At 35.7% G+C, this 14,822-nt stretch overlaps 2 protein-coding genes across 6 annotated transcripts in view; one reads left to right on the top strand and one right to left on the bottom strand.

The window, feature by feature from the left end:
* The window catches only part of Aplf (aprataxin and PNKP like factor), a 173,927-nt gene that overhangs the window by 127,236 nt on the left and 31,869 nt on the right, over window positions 1-14,822 (bottom strand). The window contains exon 1 of one of the 5 annotated variants that reach the window (XM_027934382.2): window positions 10,508-10,755. The exons of 3 other annotated variants lie outside the window; for them this stretch is intronic. In XM_027934382.2, coding sequence (XP_027790183.1) covers window positions 10,508-10,603 — 96 coding nt within the window. In that variant the 5' untranslated portion in view covers window positions 10,604-10,755. Of the gene's footprint in view, window positions 1-10,507; window positions 10,756-14,822 lie in introns of those variants that run through there. One more of the 5 variants, XM_027934381.2, reaches the window with a different exon arrangement.
* Window positions 11,050-13,944, top strand: Fbxo48 (F-box protein 48). Its single transcript, XM_027934383.2, has 3 exons — window positions 11,050-11,126; window positions 12,895-13,236; window positions 13,701-13,944. The coding sequence occupies exons 2-3, from the start codon at window positions 12,931-12,933 to the stop codon at window positions 13,860-13,862; spliced, it is 468 nt and encodes a 155-aa protein (XP_027790184.2). The 5' UTR covers window positions 11,050-11,126; window positions 12,895-12,930; the 3' UTR covers window positions 13,863-13,944.

Here is a 14,822-nt window from a genome sequence, read left to right as displayed (position 1 = left end):
AAACTCTTATCAAATACAAAAAATAATACTACTTTGCATCCTAACAGATCATAATGGAATGAAATTAGAAATCAATGATAAAATAAAAAATAGAACCTACTCTAACTGGAGACTAAATAAAATACTATTTATGACAAATAGATAGCAGAAGAAATCAGGGATGAAATTAAAAAAGACTTAGAGGTAAATGAGAATAGCGATACAACATATCAAAATCTTTAGGACACTATGAAGGCAATTATAAGAGGAAATTTCATTGCATTGAGCTCATTCATTAAAAGAATAGAAAGTCAACAAATAAATAATCTTATAGTACTTCTCAAAGCCCTAGAAAAAGAAGAAATCAACACAAAAAGCAGAAGACAGGAAATAATTAAGAGATGAAATTGAAATAAAAGAAACAATCCAAAAAAATCGACAAAACAGAAAATTGGTTTCTTTGAAAAAAAAAATCAATAAAATTAATAAGCCTTAGCCAACCTAACAGAAAGAGAGAAGACTCAAATTACTAAAATTCATGAAAAAAAAAAAACAACAAGGTGAGAGGAGCAAATGAAAGAGAATACCAAAAGAAAAGAAGCAAAGACAGACTTCCATGAATCAGTGGTGCTTTATTAAGCAACGGAGGGCCTCATTTTCAAGGGGAAAATGATTACAACAAGAGTCTGAGTTTTATAGGGTTTAGCAGGGTCAGGTGATGAAGGAATTTTGATGGTAGGCTCATTCAGGGAAGGGCAGGAGCGCAGGCAGGCAAACAGCTATAAGGAAAGTTTCATAGGGCCTACTGTACTAGGGACAGCTGGTTCAGCTATAGGTGGGAACAGGTTTAAGTCCCTTCTGTGCTCTTCCCTATTTTCCCTTCCTTCCTTCCCTCTAGCTGAGGCCTAGGCTTCTATTTTATAACACTGCAATGACAAAAGCTCCAATTTACCACAGATATCTCTCCATACACATGGCACGAGGGTAGGCAGGGGAACAGTTATAGATAAGGGGAGTTCCCTGTGGCCTATTTTCCATATCCTTCAAAAGGAAATATCACAAGGGACACTACTGAAATACAGATGATAATCCAACTATTTTGAAAATTTATACTCTAATAAAATAGAAAATCTTGAAGACATGGACAAATTCTAGACACATATGACCTACCAAAATTGAATCAAGAAGACACAGAAAATTTAAACAGATCAATTTTAAGCAATGAAATTGAAGATGCCATCAAAAGCTTACCAAGAAAGAAAAATCCTGGATCAGACAGACTCTCAACTGAGTTCTACTAGACCTTCAAAGAAGAGCTAACACCAATCTTCCTCCAATTATTCCATAAAATATAAATGGAAAGAAACCTGCCAAACTCATTCTATAAAGCTATTATCACTCTAATACCAAAACCAGACCAGGATGCACCAAGAAAATTTCAGACCAATATCCCTGATGAACACAGATGCAAAAATTCTTAATAAAATACTGGTAAATCACATACAAGAACATATTTAAACATAATCAAGTGGGGTTCATCTCAGGGAGGCAAGGTTGGTTCAACATATGGAAATCAATAAACATAATTCATCACATCAATAGATTTTAAAGATAATAATCACATTATTATCTAATAGATGCAAAAAAAAAAAGCATTTGACAAAATACACATCCATTCAGTTAAAACACTAGAAAACTAGGGAAAGTAGGAATATACCTCAACATTGTAAAAGATGCTTATGATAAACTCAAGGCCAACATCATTCTAAATGGAGAAAAATTGAATACATTCCCTCTAAAAACTGGAACAAGATAGGGATGCCCTCTTTCACCACTTCTATTCAATCCTAGAAACTCTAGCCAGAGCAATTAGAAGAAAGAAATTAAAGGGATATGAATAGGAAAAGAAGAACTCTAAACCATCCCTTTTTGCTGATGACATGGTTCTAAATTTAGAAGACCCAAAAACTCTACCAGAAAACTTCTAGAACTCAAACATAAATTCAGCAAAGTCTATGGATATAAGATTGACACTCATAAATAAGTTGCATATCAGTGATAAATCAACTGAAAACTATCCCATTCACAATAGCCTCAAAGAAAATAAAATATTTGGGAATCGATCTAATAAAAGAGGCAAAAGACCTCTACAATGAAAACTACAGAACACTAAAGAAAGAAATTGAAGAAGACATTAGAAGATGAAAAGATCTTCCATGTTCTTGGATAGACAGAATTAATATTGTCAAAATGGCCACACTAACAAAAGTGCTATACAGATTTAATGCAATTCCTATTAAGTTTCCGATGACATTCTTCATAGAAGTAGAAAAAGCAGTCATGAAATCCCTTTGGAAAAATAAGAGACCCAAAATAGCTAAAGCAATCCTTAGCAAGAAAAGTAAAGCAGGAGGCATCACAATACCAGAAATTAAGCTATACTAACAGAGACATAGTATAGCATGGTATTAGCACCAAAACAAACGTGCAGACTACTGGTACAGAATAGAAGACACAGACACAAACCCACATAAATACAGTTATCTCATACTAGAAAAGGGCACTGTAAACATTCATTGGAGAAAAGATAGCCTCTTCAACAAATGGTGCTGGAAAAACTGGAAATCCATATGTAACAAAATGAAATTAAACCACTATTTCTCACCCTGCACAAAATTCAACTTAAGAGTAGATCAAGTCTAGTGGACTTAGGCACTAGAACAGAAACCCTGCACCTATTAGAAGAAAAGGTAGGCCCAAATCTCCACCATGTTGGTTTAGGTACCAAATTCCTCAACAAGACTCCTAAAGCACAAAAATTAAAATCAAGAGTCAATAAATGGGATGGATTCAAACTTCTTCACAGCAAAGGAAACAATCAAGAACATAACAAGAGACTACAGAATGGGAGAGAATCTTTCACCTGTACCTCAGATAGAGCATTAATCTCCAGGATATATAAAGAATTTTAAAAACTTAGTAGCAAAATAATAATAATAATAATCCAATCAATAAATAGGCAAGGAACTGGATACTTCACAGAAGAAGAAATAGGAATGGTCAACAAATGTGAAAAAATATTCAACATCACTAGCAATTAGAGAAATGCAAATTAAAACAACACTGAGATTTCATCTTGTTCCAGTGAGAATGGCAATTATCAAGAATACAAGTAACAATAAATGTTGGCAAGGATGTAGGGGGAAAAGGTACACTCATACATTGCTGGTGGGACTGCAAAATGGTATAACGACTATGGAAAGCAGTATGGGGATTACTCATAAAACTTGGAATGGAACCACCATTTGACCCAACTCCTGGACATATACCCAAAGGACTTAAAATCAGCATACTATTGTCATGCAGCCACATCAGTGTTCATAGAAGCTCAATTCACAATAGTTAAGTTATGAAACCAACCTAGGTGCCCTTCAACAGATGAATGAATAAAGAAAATTTGGTACATGTACACTCAGCCATAAAAAAAAATGAAATTATAGCATCTGCCAGTAAACTGGAGACTATCATGCTAAATGAAATAAGTCAATCCCCCCAAAAAACAAACACTGAATGTTCTGTTATGTGGATGATGACTCACAATAGGCTGGGAGGGGTGGGAGTGGAGGTTCACCAGATTGGATAGGGGGAATTGGGGGAAGGGAAGAGGAATGGGAATGGGAAAGACAGTAGAATGAATCAGATATAACTTTCTTATGTTCATATATAAAAATACACAACCAGTGTAACTCCACATCATGTACAACCACAAGAATGGTTACACTCCATGTATGTATATCAAAATATATTCTATTGTCATGTATAACTAAAAAGAACAAATTTTTAAAAAGGAGAAAAGCAAGAGAAATATTCTAGATTAAAGGACATACTATTTAACTAGATCTTGAATTTTTTGAAATGCTAAAAGAATATTATTGGAAATACTGGGCAGAACAAAATATGAAACATTACAATGTACTGCTTAGTAATAAATTCTTACAATATATAGTTATCTATAAATATCCTTATTCTTAAGTGATACAGGTTAATGTATTTAGCAATTAAGTGCCACCATGTATGCAATGTACTTTCAACTGTGTTCAGAAGAAATAAAAGCATGTATGCAAAGCTGTGGCTATAGTTCAGTGACAGAGTGCTTGCCAATCATGTGTGAGGCACTGGGTTCAATCCTCAGCACCGCATACAAATAAAATAAATGCATGCTGTCCATACGCAACTACAAAAAAAATTTTTTTAAAGTATGTATACACTCATATATATTACAGAAGAAAAATCAATCTCTTGTTTGCTTAAATTCTGTTTCTCACATCTCTGGTACTTGCAGTCAAAAGCAATTGTGATTAATACACATTACTCCAACAACTGTTATAATGATCTAGATATCTAATAACATATTCAAGGCTCTCTGTTCTTATATCACTTTTGTATCAATACAAAATATGGATACCTAACCTTTGTTTCCTGGTTTTGAATTGAATGTTTTATTCATTATAGTATTTGTACAAGTTCTTTTTCTATTATTAAGATGTAAACATGGTGCCAGAAGAAAAGATAAAAATATGAAAACATAAAAATCGAATTGTGATTTGGTTGTTGCCAAATATTTATTTTTAGCATTTATGAAGTCAAACAAAATGGAGATTTTTCTTATACTACTAACAGAAATGCCTAAGTATTCAGAATCTGACCTGTTTTAACTACTGATCTCAAAATTCTCAAAGTAAAATCAAACCTAGATGGAGTAAAATCAGAAAACTACTGGATTCTGAAACTGAACACAATGGTAACTTTCATTTCATTTTATATAATATTTACTGAAAATAAATATAATATTTACTGAAAAAACCAACATCAGTTCATTTTTCTTATAATGTTTTCCTAGAAAAATTTCTAAAAACCATAAGCAGAAATATTTCATGATTTCAATTTCCTGAGACAGGGAAAGGAGAGCCCTGAATCCAAGAATTGTTTCCACAACAGACCAAGTTCACGAGCTGCTAACTTCTTCCCAAAGCTTTCCAGCAGCCCTACATGTACAATATGCCTTAATTTGACCAATATCTGATCTTCCTGGGGCAGCAGTAGAAAGCACCTATATCATCTTTTGTGAAGCAAGTGCAGACAAATCCAAGGCAGACATTGATTGCCTTGTTCATGTGCAAGCCCTGGTGCAGCCAACAAAGAACTGACTAGATGTGTAAAGAAATTCTGTAACTGTTTGTAACAGCTATTAGCTTGTGTAAGCCAGTATTTTTTTCTTTTTTCTTTGTCTATATAAACTTTTCTGCTAATATTCTCAGCAAGCAGTTTGGGGACACAGTCTTCTTTGTGATGGAGCATGAGCACCAGCAAAGCCATGTTCATGTTTGCCTCTTCATGGTTTCTATCTCAAGCTAAGCAAAAGAACCCCAGGATGGGCCTGTATGTAACACTAAGAGCAGGGAGGTGTTAATACTAAGAGCTAGTTAACATCAAAATGAGCTTGGTACAAAAAAAGCTATACTTTGCATTTTTTATTTCTATCTTGAATTGAGCAAAAGAAGCCCATTCCAATAACTAACATTACCATTTAGCATGGTTCCTATACACATAAGTACAGCCAAATAGACAAGATATGTTTCTTTTCAATATGAACCATATGATATACTAAGGACTAAGATAATAAAAATTATATTATACAATACTTTATAATTAAGGGTATCTAGTTTAATCTATCCACAATAGACAAATTTAACAATAAGCAAATTCAAATTTTTATAGTAAACTAAAAATCATTTAAAATCGAATTTGAACCAGTATTATGGGAAAATTCATAAACTAAGGGAGAAATATGGGATCTATTTTAGGCATAATTTTCGTAAGATGTTTTCTCAATACTTTTGTGTTTATTGTGTCTCCAGCAATAAAAATGCAAACTTAAGACTGAAATTGAATGCAGACCAATTATTGCAAAAAAAAAAATCTTTCTATATACCAATCAATGTTCTTATATATGGAGCTTCCCAGCGTCAGTCCCAGCATGCACTCCAGAGTTCAGTCATTACCACTGAGACTCTACCATAACATTTGATGAGAAGTTGGTCTTATTCCACAGCAGAGCAAGTTAGTTGATTATGTTTAACATTACTGTTCTTACAATGTACCAAAGCCCGATTTAAGATAACATCTTAAGATGTTAAGATAGAGAAAGTTTAAAGAAATGGACTCAATTTTGGCCTGAAGCTTTCCATTAAAAGATTCAAAGGTGTTAACAAGCTCTCTTGAAAGGTTACTAATATACTAGATGTGAAATATTCTTTGAACTTGTGAACGTACTTTCCAATAAGAATAATGGTGTAAATGGCAGACTATCGGGCTAATTCATAAACAATTATTTTATCCACAACAGTGACCAAATGTGGATAATTTTGATTTTAAAAACTAAAATCCAATGCTTTTTGAGATACACTACTTCAAGCTTGTTGAATTGTTAGCCAATATAATAGAACTGCCTGACTTGATACCATTAAATTTCTACTCACCCAACCTATTTACCTTACGATACTATGTGCATAGTGAATGCCATATAAGTATAAGAACATCATCCTCATCATTAATACATTGTGATAGTAAGTGAAAACATAAGTAGAGCTTAGGAAGATGAAATTGGATTTAAATCCCCACTTGGAGCTTAGGAAAATGTATGCTTCTGAAAAGTTACATTACTTTTCTTATTCAGTTCAATTCAGCAGAGACCTCTTAAAGATTTGTGTCAATCATTTTATTTAGCATGTCTAGAAGTAGTTTTCAACTCTAGCTTTGCAACAGAATCACCTTCAGAATTTTAAAAAATACAGACATAAGACACTATCTACAAAATCACATTTCCAGAGAAAGAAATTCATACAAAAGTATAGAGACATGTGAGTAGATAGTACATTCCAGGTGAGTAGGAAACAGGAAGGGAAGATTTGGAGTCACTGATGTTATGCAAATACATCTGTTAGAATGGCCACAATATAAACACCTGGAACAATAGAAACTCTCATTCTTTGCTGGTAAGAATGCAAACAACACAGCCAGTTTAAAAAGACAGTTCAGCAATTCCTTACAAAACTTAATACACTCCTGCAACATAATCTAGCAATTGTGCTCTTTAGTATCTACCCAAATAAATTAAAAACATGACTATACAAAAACTTCTACATGGATGTTTATATCAGGTTTATCCCTAATTGCAAAATTCAGAAGCAACCAAGATGTCCTTTGGTAGGCGAAGGAATAAACTTTAATACATTCAAACAATAAAACATCATTCAAATAACATCATTCAAAAGAAATGAGTCATCAAGCTTTGAAAAAGACATGGAGGAAATTTAAATACATATAATTAAGTGAAATCTGAAAAAGCTACATACTATACAATTCTAAAAATATGACATTCAAGAAAAAGCAAAACTGTAGTAGAGGCAGTAGAAAGTTCAGTGGATGCCAGGAGTTCAGGGGAAGGAGGAATAAATAGGCAGAAACACAGAGGATTTTTAGGGCACTGCAACTCTTCTGCACATTACTGCAATTATGAATACATGTCATTACACGTTAGTCAGAACCCATCGAATACACAATCTCAAGAGTAAATCCTAGCGCACACTATGCACTTTGGGAGATGCTGGTGTGTCAATGTAGATTGAACAATTGTAATATGTACCACATTGGTGTGAGATTGTTGATAGCAGGGAAAGGATGGGGGACCATATGAGAATTCTGTACTTTTTATTCAGTTTTGCTATGAACTTAAAACTATTCAATAAAAAGTTCTTTTCTAAGAACTGGGGCTGGGGCTCAGTGGTAGGGTGCACTGGACTGGTACACACGAGGCACTGGGTTCAATCCTCAGCAGCACCACATAAAAATGAAATAAAGATATCATCGTGTCCACCTACAACTAAAAAAATTTTTTAAAGTTCTTTTCTAAAACTAACATTTTAAAAAAGTAATGTTTGTTAAACAGAATCATTGACATACGGAGAGTCTAGTCAGTATTTACTCAATTATCCAATATGCCATACACTTTCAAATCTTAGAGCCTTAACTCATATATTCAGTCAGGCTGATGGGCCCTTCCATCCCTACCACCACTTTCTACACACCAAATTACAACTGTTCTAACACTTCAAAGTCCAACTCAGTATGTCACTGAGTTCATGAAGCTTACCCTGATCCTTCATCTTAACCACAAGCATCTTCTATACTTCTCTGTACCGAGTAACATAATTCTGTTTGATTCATGGTGTTGAAAAAAATTAATTAAAGGTGATCTTTTTAAAATTAGGGGGGATAATATCTAAAATCCAGATGGCTTACTACTCTGTAAAAACAATATCACACTATAACCAGATTGGGGCAAAAAGCAGGAACTACAATGAGATCCCTCTCTTTGTGGCCTCAACCCTGAGGCAAGGTGTTATCATTTATTATTGTTCCTATATTGCTTTTCTTACTCTTCCCACTTTACTCACTTAAAAATGCATGCTTGGCTCCAGTCCCCATTTAAGGATTTACCCTGCTTACCTATCTGCTTATGTATCATACCTCTAACCTAGAAATTTCTTGACAGCAATGATTTATTTCACCTTCTTTTTGTTTCTACACTCCTTCTTATATACTTATCAACTATTTTCTGAATTTAGTAAATTATTAATCAATACAACAGCAAAACTAATTAACACATAATTATTACAAATGTTGCTACTTAAGCTTTAGTAATTGGTAGCACTGCTTCTTTACAATGTTCAAATTCACTTCAAAATTCAAAGATATTCTTTTTACATTCTGTATCACATTGGGACTCTTTTTGAAGGCAAGAAAAAGTAAGAAGCTGAGATACAAAAATAAAGAGATCATGTATTGAAGGCTTATAATGTGCCAGGGTCTGCAGCCTGCTGCCATATTTATAAAACACAAGCCAAAAATCCATCCATCTTTTAACCAGTCCCACAGTACTCTGTATTGGTGACACAACTCCTTAAGCAAGGTAAAAACTTGTTAGTCCAGACATATGATTACTAAAAGCACATACTACATTGAGTTTCTAACCTTGATATTTAAAAGAAACAAGCAAAGCCAAAAAACATTCCTAGGTTCCACCTTCAAATGTTTAATCGGCTAACACACTATGTTGAAAAGTAACAAGGTGTTATGTAACATTTAAATAATTACTTGCCCAGAAAAAATATATAGTACTGAACTCAATAACCTTACTACAATTACACACATGCACACACACACACCCCGTTGGAACCAACTTCCACAAGACAACCTTTTTTTCCCAGAGGAGCTGTAAGTAACCAATGGTCCATTAAGACACTGTAAGTTAACCAGGGTAATAGTCAACATTCCTTACTCGGTGGTATTGGCTGCCACATATCAATACAAGAGAGAACTCCTATAAGGCAGGGACCCATGCCCCACTTAGCTTTGTTTGCCCCAGCAGTACTAAGGTCTGCAAAATGCTCTACACAAACTGGGCAATACACAAGAAGTGTTAAATGCGGGCGAGGAGGGGGCAGATATGTGCTCAGGAAGGCATTTTTAGAATTCCATAATGTAATCTGAAGCTTTTCTCTTTATTGTAACAAAGAGAATAAACATATATCTTAGTGGCAATATATTGTTCAATTTATTGTTCAAATTTCGTAATAAAGATAATAAAACCACCTTATTCACAGGGTCTTGAAAGGATTAAATCGAATGGTATATATAAAGTCTCCTAGTCAGGCATGGTGGCACAATCCTGTAATCCCAGTGACTCAGGAGGATCACAAGTTTAAAGTCAGCTTCTGCAACTTAGTGAGTCCCTAAGCAATTTAGTGAGACCCTGTCTCAATATTAAAAAAAAAAAAAAACAGAAAAGGGCTGGGGATGTGGCTCAGTGGTTACACATGGCTGGATTCAATCTCCAGTATCAATAAAAAAAATTAAAAATAAAGTTTCTGTAGGTCAATGGCTGGAACACTACACCACATACTACTTAAGAATTAGCTATTGAGATTACTAAAAAAAAAAAAAAAAGTTATTATAATAAAAGAAAGACCCACAAAGCCAGAGCTGAAAAGAAATTAACTCAGGTGAGATAATTTCACTGTTGACAAACCTTTTTAGGGCCAGATTCTACTGTAAGTATTTTAGGCTTTGCAAGACAAGATACAATATCCTCAACCCTTGGAGTAACTATTAGCCAATTTCACATTTTTAAACTGAAAAACTATTCTTAGTTCATGGTCGATACAACAACTCACAGTCCTAGTTTGCCAACCCCCTGGATAAAATGATAATGATGGTTAATACAGTCTGTGCTTTTAAAGACAACACAAAGAAATGTTTGTGAGTTGACTGAAAAACATTTTGCCTCAAACTTCCAAAATCCAGTCAGGCAGGACTTGTGAGGAATGGAGCCAGGACTTAAGGCCTCAAGAGCCAGCAAGAACCTCACAAGGCTCTCCAGGTCCGCCAAGCCCCCGCCCACACTTACTCCCAGCAGCGGCCCGCGACCGATCACCGTCTCCCCGGGCGCCAGGGCCACCCGGGGGCCGTCGCCCAGCGGCCGCAGCTCGAAGCCCCCAGACATGGCGGGCTTAGTTAGGTCCCTTCGCAAGAACACGGGCCCCTGCAGCCGTTTCCGCCTTCCACAGACACGCGCGGGGCATGCCCAGGCCCCTGGAAAACAGAGGGGGAGGGGGAGCAAAGACTCAGCTCGGGAGAGCTCACTCCTTGAGGGCCAGGGGCCCCAGCGCCACTTCCGGAGTCCCGCCCTCCACCCAAACGAGTGACGCAATCGGGGATTCCCCCTTCAGGTCCTACGAATTATTGTTTAAAAAACCCGGCTTCCCTACACCCCCATCCATTCTCACCGCCCACCGGGTTTGGAGGACGCCGGGCCTTGTAGTCCTTGGCGCCTTCCTTTGCCTTCGTTCAAGAGCTGAGACGACATAGAAAAACTACCAATCCCAGGAGGCAATGCGCGCGCCTCTGCGCCTGTGCGAATTTGAGTCGGCAGGGCGGGGCTAGAGTGGGCGGGACGTGAAGGATGATGGGGAAGGATTCGAATCCCGGAGGATTTAAATTGCTGAACGAGAATCCACCGCTGCCCAGTAAGTAGGAGGGTCTTCCCTTCGCGGACCTATAGGCCTGCGCGCTCTGGGGCACGACCCATGCGCAAACCAAGCCTTCCTTCAGTGGCTTGGAATCGAGGTGACAGTTTTGACAGTTGTTCATTTGTCAGTGCCAGGTGTTCTTGGGTTTCGGGCAGCTGCAGCTCACCCAGAGCACACAGGAGGGTGACTAGGATGAGACCCGAGGTCCCGACCGTGGGTTCCCGAAGGATGGAGGCTCTCCGAGAGCTAGTCTGAGCCCGACGTCCTACCAAACTGAAAAGCTTGATTCATGAAAGACAGAAAAGAAGTAGTTTTCTAGGCAACTAGTCAAAACTGAACTTGAAGAAAGATTCATAGAGAGATTTTAGGAACCTGGTCAAGGCACTCCCGACTGTCAATTTCAAAAACCTTCCTCCTCCTCCAGTGGAATTCTGATGGGAGGAAGCGTTTTATTCCCCAGTGAGAACATTTAAATGCAGTGTAACATCCTCCTAATATGAGATTCTTTTCAAAAACATGGTGGTTTGGCTTTGGTTTGTTTGGATGGTAGGAGGGGAGAATGTGCGAAGATTCATTGCTCATGACTCATCGTCTTGTTTTGTCAGTTTTCTTACTTCCCCAAAACCTCAAGACAAAGTCCTTTCCTGAACACAGGGGTTACAATTCTAACCACTACAAGTAATTTGTATCATAAACAACCTAAAGTATGGGAGCCACTGTGGTCTGGGCAAGTCCAGAAACATTACTGTATAGCACACTTGAATAGGGCAATTGCTATTAGCTGAGCTAAAAGAAGCATTCCGTTGTATCTTGAACCCCTTCTACTATACCCTGAAGCCCATTTTAAAATGAAGTTCAAAACGTTCTAAACTGATTTTAAGTAAATACAAGCTGTCTTTATATGTGAAGGTAGCTCAAGAATAGCGATTTCAGAACCTTTAAATCTGTAGTCACATAATCCAGCTGGCTGAATTATAAACATTGTTTATAGTTATTGCTCACTTGCTTGATGCCTTAGATACTATTATACTTAGCTCATAATTAACTATACCAGTAGGATATCTTTAAGAGGCCATCTCTTAAACACTAGTTTGAATTAAATATTTGAGACTTTGTGTCATTATGACCAGGATATCATTCTCTAGTCCATTTCTTTTAGTATTTGTGTCAAATTGAGCCCCTACCCACTAGGTGCAAATAGACAAACAATTCTTATATGAATTACTAAAAAGAATCTTTCTTATGATTAAGTCACAAATTATAGATGAAGAACTTAATGTCAAGACATCAAACCCAAGTATTCTTACTTGGGTTTGATAGAATTGACTCATACTCATTTTTAAAAGTACTTTTAGTAAATACTTGAATGTGTTCTCTCGGTAATTATAAACTCAATAAATATGGTCTGACATGGAGAATCATTTCCCTTTTGGACAGTGTTCTTTGAGAACAAAACAACAAACAAAAAAACAAACAAAACAAAACATTTAGAAACAACCCCATTATTAAAAATATTCCATAACGAAGGTAACCAAAATGTTGAGTGCCTCCCATGTGTAATTCAGATGTGAGGCTATTTTATAAATTATCCCTGTCAATCTTTGGGAACCACATGAAAAGCAGCATTGGCACTATTTTACAGATTCAGAAGCTTAAGTAAAGAAGAGTTAAAATTCTTTAATCATACCCCAAAAGGTATCTCATTCTGAGTAGGATTTGTAGTCTTATCTGAAGAGACTGAATATGTTTAAACTTTGCCTTTTAGGTTACAAATGAAGATAATTTATTAAAACATCACGCTATGCAGAAAAATTCCAAGAGAAACAATAATTTGAGAGTTTCTGACATAGAATTGAATTCTGTGGATGCTGAGAAGGCAATAAACGAGAGTGAAAATAACTTTGTTGAACTGCTGCCTCTAGAAGTCACTTTTAAAATTTTCAGTCAGCTGGACATTCAGAGTTTGTGCAGAGCTTCTGTGACATGTAGGAGCTGGAATTACACAATAAGAAACAGTGACTCTTTATGGAAGCCCCACTGCTTGACTGTAAGAGCTGTGTGCCAAAGAGAAATAGATGACGACCTAGAAAGTGGTTATTCCTGGAGGGTAAGTTTACCCTTTCCTGTTCACAGTGCTTTTGACAGTATTATGGTGGTGGGTTTGGAAATGGTAGGATTACATATACAGAATAATGTACAGAGTGTGAGGACTTTGGGAAATGAGTTAAAGTTGAGTTATTATTATTTTCCTGCTAAATACACTGACTCCACACTATCTCCCATTCACCCTTTCATATTTTCAAATCCTAAATTCAGGAACTTTCCTGTTAGCCATTTCAGTCCCCTTATCCAAAACGTCCAGTAAACTCTGTGGCTCAGTCTCTGTGTACACACATATACATAAACACATGCACACATTCATGTGCATATACATGAATGTATTAACATGTGTATATCAATGTAAGAACCTAATATTCTCAGCCCTGTGAGTCAGCTTCTCTAGTTTGAACAAATTCACTAACCAACCACTTCCTACATTCTTTTTGAACGATGATGGTTTACCCCTTTCAGGTAATACTACTAAGGAATTACCAGAAGAGTAAAGTAAAACATGAATGGCTAAGTGGCAGATACAGCAACATACGTTCTCCCATTAGCCTCCCAGAAAAAATTATGTGCCCGATGGATGCAGATACGTGGGGAGAAATTCTAGAAGCAGAACTGGAAAGATAAGTAGAAAAAAACTACAGTCAGATCTTGTGACTTTGAAATTTCAAAATGTCTGTACTTACAAAAGTTCTGTTGATATTTTTTATCTACCTTTTTAATATTTAACATTTAAAAGTAAAACTTTATTTTTGTTTTACACTTTAGTAAAAAATATTTTTTTGCTTTTATTGTAATGTGAAAAAAATCATGAACTGTTTTATGTAAGAAATAATATACTGATAGAATGATTTCAAATGTATTGTTTAATGTACTTGTGTTGGTATTTAGTAAGACTTTAAATGTTAAGAGTTTGGTATTTGTGTTTTCTGTTTAATGATAATTCAAAAATTTAGGAAGCAACTTGAAAAAACTAACTTAAACAATAGACATAAATAAACTCATGGGAGGACTACATGAAAATAATAGCAATATATTTAAATGCATAATAAACTCACATTTCAATAACTTTAAATTTTCCATTCCAGTGGAATCAAATTGAATTATCAAATTGTTAAATGTTAAACCCGTGGTTTAGTTTAAAATCAGTCTGATTTTAGGGCTAAAGCTCATCAGATTAAGATTTCCATTACTTTCCTACAAACCTGAGATTATTCTCAGTGGCTGAAAATGTGTGGAGAGTTTCCAAAGCACAAATACCATCAGAACTGCTATACAATATAGTCTAGTAAAACTTCTGATGGCCTTAGAGCACCATCTAGTGTATTATTCATTGGTATAAAGACAAAGGACTTTCAGCTCCTTTTTGTTTTCTCCATATTTAAAAGAAAATCAAAATTATCCTAAAGAATCCTTGACACTTGACTTTGTTAAAGTTTACAACTTTCAAAGAACCTTTATTTCAACTTTTATTTCTCTTTTTCGCAAGAGCAGATGATATAATATTCCATCATAGTGTTCATTATGAATCAGGTCACCACCATGTTAAAAAGTATTTACAAAACATTTTAGTTGGTATGGGGTTTT

This window comes from Marmota flaviventris, chromosome 14 (assembly GCF_047511675.1).
Source record: "Marmota flaviventris isolate mMarFla1 chromosome 14, mMarFla1.hap1, whole genome shotgun sequence".
In the NCBI taxonomy this organism is placed as follows: domain Eukaryota; kingdom Metazoa; phylum Chordata; class Mammalia; order Rodentia; family Sciuridae; genus Marmota; species Marmota flaviventris.
The sequence above is the reverse complement of the archived record's forward strand: the minus strand, read 5'-3'. Positions and strand labels throughout refer to the sequence as shown.